Source organism: Mesoplodon densirostris, chromosome 15, assembly GCF_025265405.1.
Source record: "Mesoplodon densirostris isolate mMesDen1 chromosome 15, mMesDen1 primary haplotype, whole genome shotgun sequence".
Classification (NCBI taxonomy): Eukaryota; Metazoa; Chordata; class Mammalia; order Artiodactyla; family Ziphiidae; genus Mesoplodon; species Mesoplodon densirostris.
In genome coordinates this window covers 40,052,858-40,074,627 of record NC_082675.1, presented here as the reverse complement: position 1 = coordinate 40,074,627, position 21,770 = coordinate 40,052,858, and the positions used below count along the sequence as shown (strand labels likewise).

General features: G+C 37.1%; 1 protein-coding gene across 2 annotated transcripts in view; it reads right to left on the bottom strand.

The window, feature by feature from the left end:
* Positions 1 to 21,770, bottom strand: part of RBBP8 (RB binding protein 8, endonuclease) — an 82,297-nt gene that overhangs the window by 22,228 nt on the left and 38,299 nt on the right. For both annotated transcript variants that reach the window (XM_060118876.1, XM_060118877.1), the window contains 7 exons: positions 11,010 to 11,185; positions 8,971 to 9,075; positions 4,919 to 5,004; positions 3,312 to 3,421; positions 1,337 to 2,219; positions 1,128 to 1,254; positions 107 to 195 (listed from right to left, as the gene is read on the bottom strand). In XM_060118876.1, coding sequence (XP_059974859.1) covers positions 107 to 195; positions 1,128 to 1,254; positions 1,337 to 2,219; positions 3,312 to 3,421; positions 4,919 to 5,004; positions 8,971 to 9,075; positions 11,010 to 11,185 — 1,576 coding nt within the window. The remainder of the gene's footprint in view (positions 1 to 106; positions 196 to 1,127; positions 1,255 to 1,336; positions 2,220 to 3,311; positions 3,422 to 4,918; positions 5,005 to 8,970; positions 9,076 to 11,009; positions 11,186 to 21,770) is intronic.

Here is a 21,770-nt window from a genome sequence, read left to right as displayed (position 1 = left end):
AAGAGGTATGTGATTCCCTCAAGGTCACAGAGTGAGTCAGGACAGCAGGGTGACTAACAATACACTAGAATAACCACATGGGCTTTGGTTCTATTTTCTAACTTACCTTTGTATCTACTACAGTAATATCCATTTTATACTGAGAAAGGTCTGCTCCTGGATCTATACTCCACTGGATGTTTTCAAAGGACACATCTTAGATAAGGAGAAAAAAATGCACAAATAAAACAAATTTTTAAAATTCTCATCACTTTAAAACATTATGGGACCCACAGAATGAGAGAAAAGTTTTGCAAATCATATGTCTGATAAAGGACTTGTACCTAGGATATATAAAGAACTGTCAAAACTCAATAATAAGACAATTACTCCAATTAAGAATAAGCAAAGGACCTGAATAGACAGTCCTTCAAAGAAGATATACAACTGGCCAATAAGTACATGAAAAGATGCGCAACATCATTAGCCATCAGGGAAAGGCAAATCAAAACCACAACTGAGATATAACTTCACACCCACAGGATGGCTAGAATCAAAAAGACAGACAGTAACAAGTGTTGGTGAGAATGTGGAGAAACTGGAACCCTCAAAATGTGAAGAAATTGGAACCCTCACACGCTGCTGGTGGGAATGTAAAACGTTGTAGCTCCTTTGGAAGAAAGTTATAGTTCCTCAAAAGGTTACACACAGAGTTAGCATATGCAAATGTTTACAGATATACATGTAAATGCAAAGAAAAGGACAGGCTATCTATGGGGTGAGGAACAAGGTTTGGATGATAAATTTCTACTTTTTATATTTTAAAAATCTGTATAGTTTAAATTTTTTAAAGCTTTCTTTTTGTAAAGAAAATAAGAAACAACTACATAGAACAGGTAAATCTATAAAATCACCTATAGAAAGTAGGTAGTAAAGATGTCAATTTATTTTTTCAAAAAGCAGAAGAGCAGGAAAATCACATGTAAAGTGAAACCAATAAGAATTGTGCTATACACACACAAACACACAGGGATAAGGTATTTTTTCTGAAAATAATTCAGTCTATCCAAAGAATGTACATAATATATTACAATACTCAATTTAAAGTCATTAAAAAAGAGTAGAAATGCTACTTATAGTGTACATACCTTGGTTGTTTTGTAGAGACTTTGTTTTAGCAATTCTACATGGATTTAACTGAAGAACTGATGCAAGTTCACATGCTCCAGGGACTGACCTGGTTTTTATTTTTACAGGCTCACGAGAACCAGCATCCTAAAACAGAAAGAATTATTAGCATCTAGGAGAAATCACAAACAACCATTTAAATCAAAATCCTTGAACATTTAACACAAACCTTCATGTCATCAAAAAGAGTCTCTGTCTCCAAACTTTCACGTGGACGTAGAGGAATTTTAAAGGTAGAATTTTCTTCCTTTATTTGTAACAGTGTTTTATTATCTGGAGATTTACTCAAGGACTGGAGGAGGGACTCCTGTACACTGCTGGACTCTTCTGGGGAATCTCTGGTTAACCCACAGCTCCCACTCAAGGCCTTATGGCTTGAGGAAGAGCCCTTTGGAACAGGCTTCAAAACCTCATAGAGAGTCACTTGCCTAAATCCGATTTTAGAGTTCTCACTTCCTTGGCTTTTCTCTTGATGCTGAATAGCTGAAAATCGATCAGACAGATCCAGAGGTTTATCCATCACATAGTCTCCATTCATGTAAGAATGACTACCCGGTGGAAAAGGAAAAGCATTTTCTTTATCAAAGGAGGCTTGGGGGCAGCTTACTTCATCTTCACTTTCTTCCTCGATTTTCTTCCTTTTGGTTCGGCCTCCCAGTGATTTCAGGGGTACCACATGTTTATCTTTATCAGTAACAGTATCTTTAATGTGATCAATACTATCCTGTTCACTTGTATTTTTATTTATAAGCATCTGCTTATTAGAAGATGACTGGTTAGTGATCTTCTTCACTTCAGCCCCAATATTATGATGTGTGAAAAGGGCACCATCTTCAGATTTTAATCTAGGTTTCTCTGATCTAGAATTAGAAGTGTTGCTGAAAGGCATTGTTTTCAGATGGTTTTTTTTCCCAGTCTCTAAAAGAGAAGGGGACAGACTTGTATTCAAACCTAAACTACTTTTCACATTACAGGTAGCTCCAAATACAGGAGATGATACCCGAGTAGTCAGTTCTTCTTGAGGAGGAGTCTTTGAATTAGAATCTGAAAATCTAAAAAAATAAAGAGTGGTAAAGCTTTTTTCCTATTAAAGAAATAGAGTAAAAATTAAAAGATAAGCATAATGAGAAAACTTTTGCTAATATACAATTAGTAATAGTAAGGTCTTATCCACATCTTAGACGCAGACCATTAACCAAAATTTAAGATACAATATAGCTGCTGGCTTCTCTTTATTTGGATGATAAAAAGCAGAGGGAAATGATACAGCAAACCTATCTCAATACAGTGATATTCCTATCTATAAATATTTTTCCTAAGTAACTTAAATAAATTCACTATATAAGAAAATCGTATTTTAGTAAATCCCACTGGGGACCCAAATTCTTTTGTTGTGACGAAATCTTATCATGAGTAACTCCAAGAAACAAAATTCTTATACTACAGAATTGAACATAACTCAAGACCCAGCCTGCCTGGAGCAGAGGAGACAGCTGTAGCAGTAGGAGGAGCATTAGGGTTAAGTTTGAAGACGTGGAATGGGAGAGAGCTCTGACTCTCATACTTAATAGTTGTGTGGTCTTAAAAAGACATTTCATCTCTGTGAAGCTGCATTTTTGTTGACTGCATTTTGTAAAAAATGGGGGTAATAAAACCTACTTTAATGAGTTACTATGATGACAAATTAAATGTGATATATGTATCTAATACAGAAAGCTCTTTTAAAAAGCAAAGTGCCACATAAAGATAGGTACTGTTAGTTAAGGGATGTTCTGAAATTAGTAAAAACAAGATGTATCCCAATCTTGGAAGCTCATCTGAACTAATAATGGATTTCATAAAATGTCCAGTTTTTGAAAACAGAAACCCAGAAGGGATGATTGGATCTTTAAAGGAGATAAGGCTGGGACCTCTTAAGTACTCTTTGATAGAAGTACAGAAAGAATCTAAAAGTAATATCCATCTTCTACATGAACACAAAAAGCCCTCAATTGGTCATAAACTGGGGAATATATTTTTTTAAGTAAAAATTAATACAACCAGAATAACAAGCTGAGGGAGAGAAATAGTTTAAATATATGGAACTCACTGTAATGGAATTTCATCGACAGTTTGTAAGTTTTTACCAAAGTGCCCCAAATTACCTTAAACTATCTTCACTATTTCTTCTAGATTTCTCAAAAGGTTTTTTGTGATCTCCTTCCAGACAGTGGTAGAGCTCATCACCAAGAGGGCTCATAGGACCTCGAGATTCCTTCAATAATAAAATATAAAGTACATAAATACAATGAAAGATTATTAATTCTCTCCTTTTTTTTTTGGCCGTGCCACACAGCATGTGGGATCTTAGTTCCCTGACCAGGGATCAAACGCATGCCCCCTGCAGTGGAAGCATGGAGTCTTAACCACTGGACTGCCAGGGTAGTCCCAAGATTATTTATTCTTAAAAAGGAATGAAATACTGATATACGTTATGATGTGGATGAGGCTAAGTGAAAGACACCAGACTCAAAAGCCACATAATATGATCCCATTTATATATGAATTATCCAGAATAGGTAAATTCATAAGGACAGAAAGCAGACTGGTGGTTGCCAATTCCAAAAAACAAGATTAGTTAGATTAGAGGAAGGGAAGAGAGATGACTGATTATACTTATAGGAGACAAATTTAAAAGGATCCTTTAGAGAGCCGTGCTTCCCGAACTTTAACATGCATACAAATCAACTGAGGATCTTGTGAAAATATAAGTTCTCTTTCAGTAGGTCTGGGGTTACGTTTGAGATTTTCTATCTCTAACAAATTTCCAAGGATGCAGATGCTGTCGGCCTGTGGATCACACTTTGAGCAGCAGGTCTTTAGAGATCAGTTCCCTTACTACATTTGGTGTCTAAACTACTGACTTGCCAGGTGTATGGGCAGGACGGAATTAAAAACCATTAAAACATTTAAAGTTCAAAGGGTAAAAACTACCCACCATCACTTGAAGAGAGATTTAAAACTAGAAAGGACCAGAAAAAAAAAAAATTCAAATGCAGTGAAAAACCAATTCAATGGTTTGAATATACATTTACATATATTAAATGTATATTCAATATATACATTTACTGACTAAAGCAAAAGAATAGTTTTAAAGCTGTACCAAAATGAAACTTCCCTAAGATTGAAGAATTCAAGGTTTCCATTTTTTAGGGATCAATTAAGAAAAAAAGTAAATGTGTCTGATGGAAGGAAGAACTAAAATAATGAAAAGAAAATCATGGGGTCAATTTCTGACTCAATCCCTAAAGGTTTGGTCTAATTGGATTGGCATTTATAAGGACAAAGATGAATTAAAGGATCTATAGTAGACCCAAGTCTTCCAAATCAAAGCCTGGTTTAAAGGATGTTGAAAAGATCCAATAAATTCTGAAATCAACCTAAAGGTTTAAGACTTCTCTTAAAGTTTTCTCTTAGTTGGAACAGGGTAGGGAGGAGAGGGGGACAGGGAAGAGGGTTGCTAAATCCTCTAAGGCGTATAAATTTTGATTCAACCCACAACCTATATATCCCAAGAATTCTAAAGATTCTAGATTTCTGAGACTGCCTGGGGTGAATAATATAAATGGGCCTTTCTAGTCACATCAATTTTTGTTCTAGGCCTTTATCCAATAATCTTTGGATAAAATTTTTCTCTTGCTCAATTCTCTAAAAACTGACCTCAAAAGACACTAATTAACTCATATTATCACCAAAGTAAACAATTACTTACAGACTCATCTTGAACACTAAGTCCCAGTGTTTCAGCAACAACTGTAGCTAAATTATCAGGAGGATAACTGCTTTTTCCATGTGTATCTAAGTTTAAAAAAACAAACAAATTATACAATTGTAGAAACTAGATGTATGAAAAAATACATAAAAGGAAAGAAAAAGCTCAAAGGACCACTTTACAAAATGGCACTGAACAATTTTTAAAATTCTATGTAAAGTCCAAAATATCTACTATAAATTGCAATAAGTTGCAGGTATCTAGCATCTACACTTGCCAAACTTTTTCAGCTAGGTTTTCTATTTTTCCTAAGTGAATTGAATGTTAACAGGTAGATTATTTTTCTTATTTCCACTGGAAAAAAATCATAAAAAACATATAATTAAACGGAGTTCTTGTGATACAAGACACAGCATGAATATCAAACCGTATTTATATAGTAACCTTTCATGAAAACACTCTTTCATGAGAGTTTCACTTCATGAAAACTCTCACAGTGCAGAGAGATTTTCAGCACTGCATAATTTTCAAGTTTTAAGCTAACACAACGTATTTATACAGAATTCACCTGTGTTCAAATATTTTATAAAGTTTTATGTATATAGAGTTTCAATAAGTCAACAAGTATTTATGTAGCACATACTATGTTTCAGGCATTGTGCTACGAAAAGAAAAGGTTGCTGTCCTCAAGGAGCTTATGGTCTGCTATAGTTGAAAGGTAAAAAGAAAATTGCAATAAAATGTGATAAACATTAAAGGTACATAAAAGGGGTGATTTAAACAGAGCAAGGACTCCTAAATCTGCCTTGAGAAAACAAGGAAAGCTCACCAAGTGATGACTAAGCTGACCCTTGAGAGAAAAAGGAATTAAACTGGGCTGGGGGCAGAGAGGATTCTAGGTATGTGGAAGGTGCGATATGTGAAACAAAACTGCATGTTCAGGCAACTACATGTGGTTCAACTGCTGGAAATCAAAGTGCAAAAGATAAAATGGTAATTAGGACATGAGCGCAGATAGGTTGATAAGGGATCAGATTATGCTAAAGAATTTAAAATTTATCCTGTAGGCAATGAAGAGATATCCAAGGGTTTTTTAATGGAGGACAGATGCAATATTTGGGCTAAAAAGGTGATTCAGACAGGCTGACAGAACAAGAAGCACTCACTAATAGGCAAAGGGACTAATTAGATTACTAAAAGAATCTCATGAGAGATGCTGATGGCCCAAACTAATATAATGTGGGTGCAGAAGAATGTGCATGACAGATGTGTAGGAGGTGCAATCAATAAGACTTGGAGACTATTTACATATGAGAGTTGAAGAAGCAGGAATCTAAGATGATTCGAAGTTTTCTGATTTAGGTAACTCAAAGAGGTATGTAAACTGTCATTCACTGAGACTGTAAATAAAAGGATGAGCAGGTTTGACAAGAAAGTTTCACTGTGGACATGCTGAAGGGGAAGGATATCCAGGTATAGATGTTCAATAGCAGGCAGATACATCAGTTTGGAATTCAAGAGAAAAGTCTTGGAAAGATAGATTTGGAATTTATTATCATCTAGGTGGTAGCAGAATACTAACTCTAAGTGAAGATTCCTCCAGAAACAGAAAATGAGAGAAGAATAGGCCAAGGATCATATATACTGGGGACAGTGACATTTAAAAGACAGATGGAGAAAGAATAGCCAGTAATGGAAGGTGAAAAATGAACAATAAGTAAGAGAATCAGGAGAGTGGCACCACTTCAAGAAAGAGTGTGTGCAATGTCAAATGTCACAGAAAGGTCAAGTAAGATACAGACTGGTAAGCATTCACTAGATTTAACAACCAGGAGGTCTCTGATGACTACTGCCGAGCAGTTCCAATGTAACGAGTGAGAGAAGAGAGTGTGAGGATGTGTCCGCTTTTCTCCCCCCCTTCCTCTCCCTCTTTTCCGCCCTCCTTCCTCCCTTCCCCTGCACCCCTTTTTCTTCTTGGAGTGAATGGGAGTTGACAGAAAGGAGAAATTGAGCACAGACTGCTTTTTCAGCTTTGAAGAGAAGCTCTAGCTAAGAGTGGAGACAATTAAGAGGGGGTTATTTTAAAAGACAAAAGATAACATGTATGTTTATGTTGAAAAGAAAGAACCTGCAGAGAAACTGGAGATACAGGATAAGAAAACGACTGATGGAGTAAAGTTCTGGCAGCAGCAGAAGAAAATGGGCTCCCGAGTGCTGAGAAGCAAGGTTCTGACACAGTCTTAACATCCCCTGCAGCCTTTGCCTGACAGTCTGTCTATACACATGCACACAAATATACATACACTAATATAAAATGATTCATAGCTTTCAGAGTATAGGCTCTGATTTTACTCATTTTATTAATATAAAATGAGTGATTAACCATGGCCAGTCCTCCCAGTTTTGCTCTGCATTTCATCTCCTCTCTTTTTCAAGGATCTAGCAATTGTTCCCTCTTTCTCCAGAATTACTCATTTCTCTCTTTACAAGATCATTCCATCAGCATAAAAACATGCTGAATATGCTATAATAGTCCATCTTTTAAAATCCTCCCTGGACCCATGTTTCTCTTTAGCCACTGTCCATTCTCCCTTCCCCCTTCACTACAAAAAGGCCCTGAAGGACTTGTTCACAAGTGCTCCTTCCTGTTCTCTTGAACATGATAGTCTAGTTGATCACCTCTACACTTTAACAATTCTCATTAAGAGTTAAACACTCAATGATCCCCAGGGGACCAAATCCAACGGTCAATACTCAGTCTTCATCTTCTGCGACCTATCAGCACTGTCCTCCACTGTGACCACTCCCTCCTTTCTCTCTTGGTTTAAAGGACGCCACTTTATCTTGGTTCTCCTATCTCACTGGCAGCTCCTTCTCTGGCTACTTGGTTGTTCCTCATTTTCACAATCTCTAAATCACCATCCCAACAGCTGCGATACTGCCTCCGAGGAGGTGAAAATGGTTCTTGGGGGGCAAAAAAATCTTTTTATGTATGAGACACAGATACACATACACTCAATACAGCATATCTGCAGTATTAAAATCCCATGGGGGAAGTGATGGCGGGGAGTGGGAGTCTAAAAAGGCCAGGTGGGAGTGATAATAAATAGCTGAGAATCACTCCTTTACATAATGGAGTGCCTCAGGGCTAAGTACTGGAACTTCTTCTCTTTCCCATCTTCACTCACTTGCTTGGCGATCTCATCCAGTCTCATGGCTTCAGACACCACCTACATGCTAACAACTTCCATTTGTATCTCTATGCTAGACTTCTCTACATTCACACCCACCTACCCATCCAAAATCTTTACCTGAATGTCTACCCGGCATCTGAAAACAAAATATTCTCAAAACCAAACCTGTACCCTCAGCCACCCTGCAAGCCTCCTGCTCCCAGTCTCTCTCCTCTCAGCAAATAGCAACTCTAAAGAACAGCGTTGCCCAAACCAATCTCCCTTTCACTCACTCTGCCCCAGCCACACAGGGCTCCTTAATGTTCCTCAATCAAACCAAAGAGCACCCTCACCTCAAGGCCTTTGTGCTCACTGACTTCTCCACCTGGAATGCCCTTGCCCCAGAAATCAACATGACTCACTTGCTTCCCTCAGTCTCTGCTCAAATGTTGCTTTTAAAGTGAGGCTTTCTAATATCTCTTCTTACCCTGCTTTATTTTTCTTCAGAGCCCCTGATCCATCTAACATACATTTACTTTCTCTCTTCCCCAACTAGATTGTAAGCTCTATGAGGTTAAAGATTTTGTTTTGTTTTGTGCCCGGTATACATTAGGCATCCAAATATTTGTTGAATGAATGAGTAAACCACAGTAAAGCCTTATTTACTTAAAATTACTAGCAATTGTAATTAATGTGGATAGGGATATTAACATGAATTAATAACAGGAGAACATTACTTTCCAATATGAAAAAGACTGCTAAACAACAAATAATACAAACAAAATTGTATGGAAAATATTTTAAAATGTTGTCTAATTCAGACAGTCACTCTTGTCCACCAATTTTAAACTTATACAGTAATCTCAGTATCTTGCTTACCAGCCACTGGAGCTTGACTCTGATCACAAGTGTCAGCCACTAGAATTTCACGTTCATTATGTTTATGTTGTGGATGAGTTGAAGACTTTGGTACTTTTCTCAATTCTAAGGGAAAAAAGAAGAGAGATTACATATAAACAAGCAATCATGAAAAATGAGAAGCCAATACAAATCTATCTTTAAATGCACTAGAAGTGCATTTTATTGACGTAACTTTAATATTCTAAAAAGGTTATTCCTTTAGTTTCACTGAGAAACAAAGTTGGTAGTTAGGACAGTGGGGTAGAGAGGACTGGAACAGATAAATTCTTCTGACCTAAACCTTCTAGAGTTATAATATTTTAATGTATCTTTTCCTTGTGTATCATTGCAAATCAGTAGGTTCATTTGAAATGAATATTGCATCATACAGCTTTTTCTATCTTTGTTTTAGAGTTTTCATTTTCTGGAAGGAAAGCTGAAACATGCTTTATCAGAAATCATTCCACTATTTAAGGGTTTAATTCAAAGAAAACCAAAAGAAGGACAAAGTAAAGGGAAATAGACTTTTACTAATTATAACTAGAAATTATCATTAAAAAGAAGTATACAGGTAAAAATAAACAAGCATGGGTGGTTAGAAAGAGAAAAGGAGTAACTAGTCATTAAATTAGTTTTAATATAATTTGCATGGCTCAAAAGCATATATTAAAAGCAGAATTTCATATTCCAAGTAAAAATGATCAGAACAAGATTAAAATTGACAAAGTTTTAAATAGTTACAGATTATTCTCATACAATGAAGAAGTAAACCAAGAGCATTTTACTAGATACAAAAGACGACTTTTCCTAAAAAAGAAAATTGCTGTGATTTGTTTTTCTGGATATTCTTTCAGATGGATTTAAACATGATCTAAATTATGCCAATGCTTATCTGTAGTGATTCATGTTCTATCTGATACTAGACTAAAAGGCCCACAAATGTTCATTCTAAATCCACGATCTTACATTTTAATTTAGCTCCTAATTACGTGTAAGATTTTTAACAATTCTTTTGTTTTCCACTAGATGGTGATGCAAGCTCATATAAAATGGGGGAAAACTGTGTCAATTTTCCAGTATCAAAGATTAAGATCTACTGTTTCTTTAAAAGGCATAGCTACTGTCAACAATTTATTTGCATTAGAAAGATATCTCTAAGACTGTGTATACTCCTTCCCCTCAAGTGCTTGCCTTGTTACAAACAGTTTAGGTTAAGATGAAAGTTTTAAAAATATTTACTTTTAGATTAATATTAAAAGGAATAAGCACTGTATCACGTCACAGGATAAATTTCAGGACTACACGGAAAGGTAGTTCCAAAGCATTTAGCAGAAATGGTAAACTGGCTTGGAATTAGAAATATGCCACTGACAATCCACGAAGTAGATACATTATAAAGCCATTTCTTGATTTACCACCAAGTGCTACATATTATAAAAAATAAAAATAGCTAGTTAAAGCGTTGGTGGGAGTAGCTGTGGATAAGACTTGGAAAGTACATAAGTTTAGAGCCAGGAAGATCTATATTTGAATTTTGACTCATCTACTTACTTGACAGGTTACTTAACCCCTCTCTAAAGAGCAAATCTTTCCTCATCTATAAAATGAAGGTGCTAGTAGCTACCTCAAACCTGTCATGAGGATTAAAACACAGTAATAATGTATTCAAATCAGCAAAATAACCAGCACACGGTAGGTGGAACTTAATGTTAGGATATCTCCTCTTTCCATGTATCCCACTCAGATATATACACATAGGAATAGTTTTTAAATAAAAAGAAAAAAGGAAAAAAACTATTCACTACCTTTGTAAAATGCTGAGTGTTTACATATTCAGATGAGCAACACACGTCTATACATAATACGGGCAGTAGATGCCTTCCCAGTCACTTCACTAATGGAAGTTAAACTTACAGTTGTAACATAAGTTACCTGAAAAATGACTATCTTCCTAACAATAGATGAATACTTTTTTTTTTAACAGAACCAGGTAACTAAACTACAACTCCAATCCTCACCATGTGCACACCCAGAGTGCTCCAGTTTAGTATGTGTTTGTTCTACATATCGGACGTGGAGGTTCTCCTTCCTTCGTAGTCGGTTAGTGCCAGAAAATGAAAAGGTTGTTATTGGTGAATCTGGAATAACATCTTCCTCAGATTCAAGATCGGTTGCTTGATGTGGTTGATCATTCCTAGAGGAAAATAAGGACAACTGAATGAAAATTAGTTTGATAAATATTTATTAAAACATCTAGCATATGGTATGAGTGACAGCAGAACACAGGTATGAAGCTGTAAGAGATATAATTCCTTGCATCTGATGTTCCAAGTCTAAATACAAGGATTAGAGAAGTACTCACATGACTAGAGTACCAGGTGGGGAATATTACTGTGAGAGGTGAAGTAGAACGTGCAGCTGGTGGTACTTGAGGTGAAATTAAAAGAATTTCAAATGGCAGAGAAAATCAGCAGAGGATCCTCCAAGTTTGAGTAAAGGCAGGCAGTACTGTGTACTTGTGTTAGAGAAAGACAAGCCGGAACTACATGGAGAGCCTCGACTAAGTGCGCACACAATTTAGAAAGCAAGAGGAAAGGAATTAAGGTTTTAGAGAATGGAAGTAATGTGACAATATAGCAGCAAGAGTGTGCAAGATTGACTGGGACAGAAAGGAAGGAAGTAGTGGCTATAGTAGTTCAGGCAGGAGCTTCTCTGGGTTTGAACTGGAATTCTGAAGATAGGTATGGAAAGGAAGGGACCAGTGTTAAACACTCTGGCAACAGAATCAACAAGACTTGGCAAATGACAAATTCAGGGTGATAAATAATACTAACACTGGTAACACCAACATTTGTTGCAGGTTTACACTGGCAGGCACTGTTCAAAGCGTTACATGTATCAGTTTAAGTATAAGGTATTATCATTATTACTCTCATTTTACAAACAGAAAATACAGATACAGAGGTTAAGTCACTAAAATAAAATAGTAAGGGCTTCCCTGGTGGCGCAGTGGTTGAGAATCCGCCTGCCAATGCAGGGGACATGGGTTCAAGCACTGGTCTGGGAGGATCCCACATGCTGCAGAGCAACTAAGCACGTGCACCACAACTACTGAGCCTGTGCTCTAGAACCTGTGAGCCCCAACTACTGAAGCCCAAGCGCCTAGAGCCCATGCTCTGCAACAAGAGAAGCCACCACAATGAGAAGCCCGTGCACCACAATGAAGAGCAATCCCTGCTCAATGCAACTAGAGAAAGCCCACGCACAGCAACGAAGACCCAATGCAGCCAAAAATAAATAAATAAATTTATAAAAAATAAAATAAAAACGTTTAACAGAAGCAGGATCTAAACCCTGGCAGCCAGACTCTCAGGACAACACTGTTACCCTTGGTACAGACCATGGGACTTATGACTGACTACAAGTAGGACTCAGACTTTGAATTTCTACTTCTGCTTCTATCCACGCTCACTGTCAGTACTCTCAACACATCAATCAAAATAGTCTTATTAAAACTTATGTCATATAATGTCACTCTTCTGATTAAAACCTGCCACATCTCCCCAGTTCACTGAAAACACAAGCCGAACTCCTTATAATGACTGATCTGATCATCCCCCTTCTCTCATATTACATTCTACTCCAGCCACCCTCGCTTCCCCGAGGCTCCTCAAACACACCAGGCACACCCCTACTTTACGTTCTTTGCTCCAGCTGTTCCATCTGCTTGGAATGCTCATCACCACATATCACATGGCTAACTACCTCATCTTCAAGTGTTTGCCCTCTCGTCAATGCCTGCCTTGAACATGCTATTTAAAACCGTAACCCCCTTCCCACACCCTAGTACTCCGGTTCCTTGTTATTCTGCTGTTACTTTATCCATAGCAGTTACTGCTTTCTAACATAGTACATAATTGATTTGTCTATTGCTCACCAGCCAGATAGTAAGCTCTAAGAGGATAAGGATCTTTTTGGTTCATTGATACATCACAAGTGTCTGCAACAGTGGGTACTTGGTACATGCCCAATAAATATTTACTGAATGAATATGAGAGGTTCCCAGATTTCACTAGAAAAATAAGTTTGTGCTCATCTAGGCATATGTTCTTGCCCAATTCAATTCAGGCCCGAAGGCACCTAAAGACGGGGTTTGGACTGAATTGTGGGTATTGAGTAAAATAAAGTTAATTCACTTTAACTCAACTGTCTTTCCCATGTCAAGCCATCATTGACCTTATTTGCCACCAATTTTTATCAGTCTGTCAGGCATTTAGGCTTTACATGACAAAACCAATCTATCCTAATATACTCATATCAGTTTGTAATACTACATATTTCAAACAAAGAATAATGAGATTTTTATAAATTATGACCAACAGAGATTTTAATTAAAAGATTAATTTTTCCTAATGGATTTGTATCTTAATTTCCTAGATAATATCAATATTATTTGTGGTCTACAATCCTATACTCTATACTGAGTAAAATCTTTAGGGCTAATACCTAATCTCTACCTACAATTCTACCATCTTATTCTGGAAAAAACAAAGTAAACTAAAGTCATACGAGAAACCCTTACAAATTAATGGAGTATGAAATCTATCTGACCTCACTTTAATTAATCACATCACAGGCTACCTGCCTATTAGTCATAAAAATTCAACCTGAAACATGAATGAGTCACTAGAAGAAACTGATTTCCTGGCAGAGTCAATCTAGAAGTAGCTGGGATCACAAAAGGAAAAAACATACAAACACACACACACACATACACACACACACACAACCAGCTCTAACTAGAGGTGTCCAAACTAAGTAAACAAGTGCTGGCTTTGTTCTCCTTTGTCCTTTGTCATAAAAGAAAAAGAAACAAAACAAAACAAAACAACTTTCCATGTGTTAACCAAGTTTCTTCTTTAAAGCATTAGGTCTCATTCTGATTTTCTGAGAAAAGTTAAAATTTTATGCCATAGCTTTAGGTTAATTATGTACACTGGCCATCTTTCTCCTTCCACTTTTCTTTCTAACGGCCTGAGAGCCTCCCCTTAAATTCCTGTCAAAACAATTTTAGTTGTTCATTTTTCTAAGAGCTGTAAGGATCCAGGGTCTCCCTTCATAATGAGTCTGTAAAAAAGCTTATCATATTCAAGCTTTTCTCCTCCTCCAAAAAACTTACACTTCCAGTTAAAACATAATTTAAATTTAATGCAGTAGTTACAGCTATCAGGTTCACTTAGACATTCTGATTTTCAAAAAAAGGGTCCCCTGAAATATACACTAATGAGTCTGATACCCTGGCTTCTTGGAACCAGTTTATTATATGAATAATTCAAATAAGACTAATTTTTAAAAATAGGGTTATTAAGCCAGTTTTCTGAGGAATGCTCTACTGCATATTTCACTCTCAGGAAGGCATCTGACAGTGACTCTATTGTTATCTTCTCACTGTAAACAAAAGGGAGAAATACAAACTTGGTACTAATAGACAAAGACAGACTCCAAACTGACTGAACACCATCAGACAAAGAATTATATCAATGAGGAAACCTGTGGAAGTATGCCTCAGGGCTCCATCCTCAGGCAGGTTTTGTTCAACGTTTATTACTGATTTTGATGAGGGTGCTGATGGAATATTCATCGAATTTGTGGAAGACACAAAGCTGAGAATAAAAGCTAACCTAATACATGGTAGGAAAAAAATCAACATATGAAAGACCCCCAGAGGTTGGAATAATGGGCCAAATCTAACAAAATGAAATAGAACAGGATAAATGCAAGGTAAAAAGCCTCAGTCAGAAGAGAGAGAATCCACCTATACAGGGTGACACCATGCAGGTAAACTTCTAAGGCTGTTTTAGCACAAAACTATACAAAGGGTTTAAAAACTCTGTAGTTGAGGTAGACCTGAGTTCAAATCCTGCATCTGACATTGACTAGTCACATTGGGTAAGTTAGTTAACCTTTCTGAGCCTCTATTAAAGTAGATACAGTACTGTACTTTCCTACTTCGTTTTTGTGGGAAAGTGGTGAGAAAGAAATAATATATGTAAAAATGTAATGCAATGCCCAGAAAATAGTATTTAATCAATAGTGCTCTTTACCTTACAGTGAAGATTCCTTTGATAGAAGGTTTCCATAACAACTGCTATAAAGCCATAGGGAAGACTTTGACTTACAGGTTCTAGTTAGCAGTAAACCCGGTAAAGAACCACCAGTAATGTATGTATGTTTTGATCACATTAACCTAAGTAAAAAGATACAGAAAAATGGAGGGAGCAGTATTGGTCTACTGGTCAGACTATACCTAGAAGACAACTGAATTAATTAAAATATCGACAAACTGAAACATTAAAGAGAAATGATAATTTGAAGCGTCTTAAAGTCATGTCTCACAAAGAACAGTTAATGAACAGAGAATATCTACTCTGTATATTTATATATTTACAATTAAGACTCAGGAGGGCCCCGTACCCTGTCTTCATGTAAACAAAGGGCCATCAAATAGAAGGCGGGGTGGGGGGTGGTGGTAAACTTGCTCCACATGGTCCCAGAAGGCAAAAATCAGAATCAACAAATATCATTCTGTACAGTGACTTCTACCCAAACTTAGAACTTTTAACAGTATCATCTCATTAAAATTAAATACGCTTGGGACACAGTGAACCTGTATAAGAGGTATTCTAACAATGGCTATTTGTTAAAGAAGTTATACAAGGAATTCAATTTAAAAGAGAGCACTGAGGGAACTCCCTCGCAGTCCAGTGGTTAAGACTCTGTGCTTTCACTGTCGAGGACTCGGGTTTTAAAAAACAAACAAACAAAAAAGAAGACTCCTTTGACTTTCACATCCAGCTCATCCATTTCCCAAAACAAGTCATGACCTCAACACTTAGATTATTTAATTACTTGCTTTCTGTGACTGGTACAGCTGAGTACATATTTTGAACTTTATAACAGCAAATTTTTTTCTGAATAATTTCCTACTATAGTGTCACTAAACAACTGTCCTACGATAAAAGGTCTCTGTGGGACTTCCCTGGTGGCTCAATGGTTAAGAATCTGCCTGCCAATGCAGGGAACGTGGTTTCGATCCCTGGTCTGGGAAGATCCTACATGCTGTGGAGCAACTAAGCCCGTGAGCCCCAACTGCTGAGCCCATGTGCCGCAACTACTGAGCCCACGTGCTGCAACTACTGAGCTCACGTGCTGCAACTACTGAAGCCCACGCGCCTAGAGCCCGTGCTCTGCAACAAGAAGCCACCGCAATAAGAAGCCCATGCACCGCAACGAAGAGTAACCCCTGCTTGCCACAACTAGAGAAAGCCCACATGCAGCAACAAAGACCCAATGCAGCCAAACAAAACAAAACAAAAACAACAACAAAAAAGGAAGGTATCTGTAACATCAAACCCAGATTAGGTGAGTCAGAATTACTGCATTTAACAAGGAAAAGTATAAATAAAATAATACTTTTTCTAAAGTTCAGGGAAATTTCAGGCAAGATAATACTTGCTATTTTTTTTTCTGACTGAAAGCAAAAGGGAACTTGAGGAGAATAAGTTGTAAAAGAAGTTGGCTTATGAGAATAACTATCTTAAATTTCAGGAGAGAACTGAAAGAGACAACAGATTACCTCCTACACTGTTCTAAGGCCATGTACTAAATAAAACATACATGCCCTGAGCTCATCTATATGATTGATCTTCACTGTTATTAAAAACTTCAGCTTTTACTTCTTTTCTAATGTATCAATGAGCTTCAACAGAAAAATCTGTGAATTTGAGAACACTAAAACTAATTCTGAACAAATTAGAATTCACAGTTGACCAAGCAAATGATATTATCTAGTTACAATTCACTTTATAACCTTGGTTTTGGAGGCATTCACCCATCTAATTCCGTATAACCTCTACAGGCTAGTTATTTATCTTTGGAATTCATAAATATCAGGGCTGATGTGTTCAAAATACCATAAGCTACATGTGCTAAATTAATTCACAGAACATAAATTATTGTAGGTCAACCACCACTTATCTGAAATCTTTGGAACCAGATGTGATTCAGAATTCAGTTTTTTTAAAAATGAAGGGTACACCTAAAGCAACTAGAGAAAGAAGAACAAAGAAAACCCAAAGTCAGTAGAAGGAAAGAAATCATAAAGATCAGAGCAGAAGTAAATGAAATGGAAACAAAGAAAACAATTGCAAAGATCAATACAACTAAAAGCTGGTTCTTTGAGAAGATAAACAAAGTTGATAAACCTTTAGCCAGACTCATCAAGAAAAAAAGGGAGAGGACACAAATCAATCAAATTAGAAACAAAAAAGGAGAAATCACAACTGACACTGCAGAAATACAAAGGATTATAAGAGATTACTACAAAAAACTATATGCCAATAAAATGGACAAGCATGAAGAAATGGACAAATTCTTGGAAACGTGCAATTTTCCAAGACTGAACCAGGAAGAGTTAGAAAATATAAACAGACCCATCACAAGTAATGACACTGAAACTGTGATTAAAAATCTTCCAACAAACAAAAGTCTAGGACCAGATGGCTTCACAGGTGAATTCTATCAAACATTTACAGAAGGGCTTCCCTGGTGGCACGGTGGTTGAGAGCCCACCTGCCGATGCAGAGGACATGGGTTCATGCCCCAGTCTGGGGGGATCCCACATGCCACGGAGCGGCTGGGCCCGTGAGCCATGGCCACTGAGCCTGCGCATCTGGAGCCTGCGCTCTGCAACGGGAGAGGCCACAGCAGGGAGAGGCCCGCGTACCACCAAAAAAAAAAAAAAAAAAAATTTAGAGAAGAGTTAACACTGATCCTTCTCAAACTCTTCCAAAAAATTGCAGAGGGAGGAACACTCCCAAATTCATTCTACGAAGCCACCATCACCCTGATACCAAAACCAGAAAAAGATACCACAAAAAAAGGAAAACTATAGATCACTATCACTGATGAACACAGATGCAAAAATCCTCAACAAAATACTAGCAAACAGAATCCAACAACGTATTAAAAGGATCATACACCATGATCAAGTGGGATTTATCCCAGGGATGCAAGGATTCTTCTATATGTGCAAATCAATCAGTGTGATATACCATATTAACAAATTAAGGAATAAAAACCATATGATCATCTCAACAGATGCAGAAAAAGCTTTTGACAAAATTCAATACCCATTTATGATAAAAACTCTCAGAAAACAGGCATAGAGGGAACCTACCTCAACATAATAAAGGCCATATATGACAAACCCACAGCAAACATCATTCTCAATGGTGAAAAACTGAAAGCATTTCCACTAAGATCAGGAACAAGACAGGGATGGCCACTCTTGCCACTCTTACTCAACACAGTTTTGGAAGTCCTAGCCACAGCAATCAGAGAAGAAAAAGAAATAAAAGGAATACAAATTGGAAAAGAAGAAGTAAAACTGTAATTGTTTGCAGATGACATGATACTATACATAGAAAATCCTAAAGATGCCACCAGAAAACTACTAGAACTAATCAATGAATTTGGATACAAAATTAATGCACAGATATCTCTGGCATTGCTATACACTAACAACGAAAAATCAGAAAGATAAATTAAGGAAATAATCCCATTTACCAACTGAACAAAAAGAATAAAATACCTAGGAATAAACTTACCTAAGGAGGTGAAAGGCATGTACTCAGAAAACTATAAAACACTGATGAAAGAAATCAAAGATGTCATAAACAGATGGAGAAATATACCATGCTCTTGGATTGGAAGAATGAATACTGTGAAAATGTCTATACTACCCAAAGCAATCTACAGATTCAATTCAATCCCTATCAAACTACAAATGGCATTTTTTACAGAATTAGAACAAAAAATTTTACAATTTGTATGGAAACACAAAAGACCCCAAAAGGCCAAGGCAATCTTGAGAAAGAAAAATGGAGCTGGAGGAATCAGGCTGCCCGACTTCAAACTACACCACAAAGCTACAGTAATCAAGACAGTATGGTACTGGCACAAACACAGAAATATAGATTAATGGTACAGGGTAGAAAGCCCAGAGATAAACCCACACACATATGGTCACCTAATTTATGACAATGGAGGCAAGAACATATAATGGAGAAGACAGCCTCTTCAATAAGTGGTGCTGGGAAAACTGGACAGCTACATGTAAAAGAATGAAATTAGAACACTCTCTAACACCATACACAAAAATAAACTCCAAATGGATTAAAGACCTAAATGTAAGACCAGACACTATAAAACTCTTAGAGGAAAACATAGGAAAAACACTCTTTGACATAAACCACAGCAAGATCTTTTTTGACCCACCTCCTAGAGTAATGGAAATAAAAACAAACAAAAAAAAAACCACATGGGACCTAATTAAGCTTAAAAGCTTTTGCACAGCAAAGGAAACTATAAACAAGATGAAAAGACAACCCTCAGAATGGGAGAAAATATTAGCAAATGAATCAATGGACAAAGGATTAACCTCCAAAATATATAAACAGCTCATGGAGCTCAATATCAAAAAAACAAACAATTCAATTAAAAAATGGGTGGAAGAGCTAAACAGACATTTCACCAAAGAAGACATACAGATGGCCAAGAGGCACATGAAAAGATGCTCAACATCACTAATTAGTAGAGAAATCAAAACTACAATGAGGTATCACCTCACACCAGTCAGAATGGCCATTATCAAAAAGTCTACAAACAATAAATGCTGGAAATGGTATAGTGAAAAAGGAACCCTCCTGCACTGTTGGTGGGAGCATAAACTGATACAACAACCATGGAGAACTGTATGGAGGTTCCTTAAAAAACTAAAAATAGGGCTTCCCTGGTGGCGCAGTGGTTGAGAGTCCGCCTGCCGACGCAGGGGACGCGGGTTGGTGCCCCGGTCCGGGAGGATCCCGCATGCCGCGGAGCGGCTGGGCCCATGAGCCATGGCCGCTGGGCCTGTGCATCCGGAGCCTGTGCTCCGCAGCGGGAGAGGCCACAACAGTGAGAAGCCCGCGTACCGCAAAAAAAAAAAAAACACAAAAAAAACCAACTAAAAATAGAACTGCCATATGACCCAGCAATCCCGCTACTGGGCATGTACCCTGAGAAAACCGTAATTCAAAAAGAGACATGTACCACAATGTTCACTGCAGCACTATTTACAATAGCCAGGACATGGAACCAAGCTAAATGTCCATCGAGAGATGAATGGATAAAGAAGATGTGGTACATATGTACAATGGAATATTACTCAGCCATAAAAAGAAACGAAATTGAGTTATTTGTAGTGAGGTGGATGGACCTACAGTCTGTCATACAGAGTGAAGTTAAGTCAGAAAGAGAAAAACAAATACCGTATGCTAACACATATATATGGCATCTTAAAAAAAAATGGTACTGATGAACCTAGTGGCAGGGCAGGAATAAAGATGCAGACATAGAGAATGGACTTGAGGACACAGTGGGAGAGGGGGAAGCTGGGGAGATGTGAGAGTAGCACTGACATATACACTACCGAATGTAAAATAGATAGTGGGAAGCAGCAGCATAGCCTAGGGAGATAAGCTTGGTGCTTTGTGATGACCTAGAGAGGTGGGATAGGGAGGGTGGGAGGGATGCTCAAGCGGGAGGGGATATGGGGATATATATATGCACATGGCTGATTCACTCCGTTGTACAAGAGAAACTAACACAGTATTGTGAAGCAATTATACTTCAATAAAGATCTATTAAAAAAAAATTGAAGGGCAATGCAGAGCATATACAGCTTGTTACAAAACACCTCCAGTAGAGCCTGAGGTATCATCCTGTAGTCAAACACACTGATATTATCACAGTGAAGCATAGGAATGCTCACAGGAAGTGGGACAAATAAGGACTATAATAAAAAGTATCTTGTCAATTGAAGTGAGATTAGGTTGTAACTTTTCAAAAAGAAAAACTTTGTGTTTTGGAATCATATAGAAAAGACTGTGAATTTGTGTTCTAGCTCCACTTCAATATGCAGCATGAGTAAAATGATAAAGGGTTGACATTTTCATACACACATGTTTGATAACCTCAGTCTGGCCTGATAGCCTTCTTTCCTCATCTATTATCCCCCCTCAAAATTCTCTTTGGCTACCAATATTCAGTGGGCTGAATATTGGACCAATATTCATGATAACATGGGAGAAATATCAAAATCCTATTGGACATCCACTACTTAAAAATATACTGATATGATAAAGATGTTAATTCCACTTGTGATATGTGTTTATACATAAGACAGTAACTACTCGTAAGCCAAAATAATGTTACGTCTACATAGTTTAGCAAAGTTTTTGTAGATGTCCACTCAGATGCAACAGTCTTTAAAACCCTATAAACCATTAACACTATCCTGAATCCTAACTTTTAAAAAATATTATATAAGCTTTACATAAATGGGAACTAAGAACTGGCTATAACTCTGCTTGGCATCAGTCAGACTAGACCCAGAAAAACAGATTCTTTTTTTTGAGACACTGTCAAATAATGGAAAGAACAGTGGCTTTTAAGTCAGAAGATGGGGTTCTGAGTGATGTCTCATTATCTACTAGTTGTGAGACCATGGCAAGTTACTTGACTTTTTTAAGATGTGGATTCCTCATCCATAAAGTAGAGTTAATAAAACTACCTTGAAGAGTCACAGTGAGGATTAGAAATAATAAACATAAAACACAAAGAAGAGTAACTGGAACACAAGATGAAAGTTATTATTTTTATTATGAGAAATTGGGGGA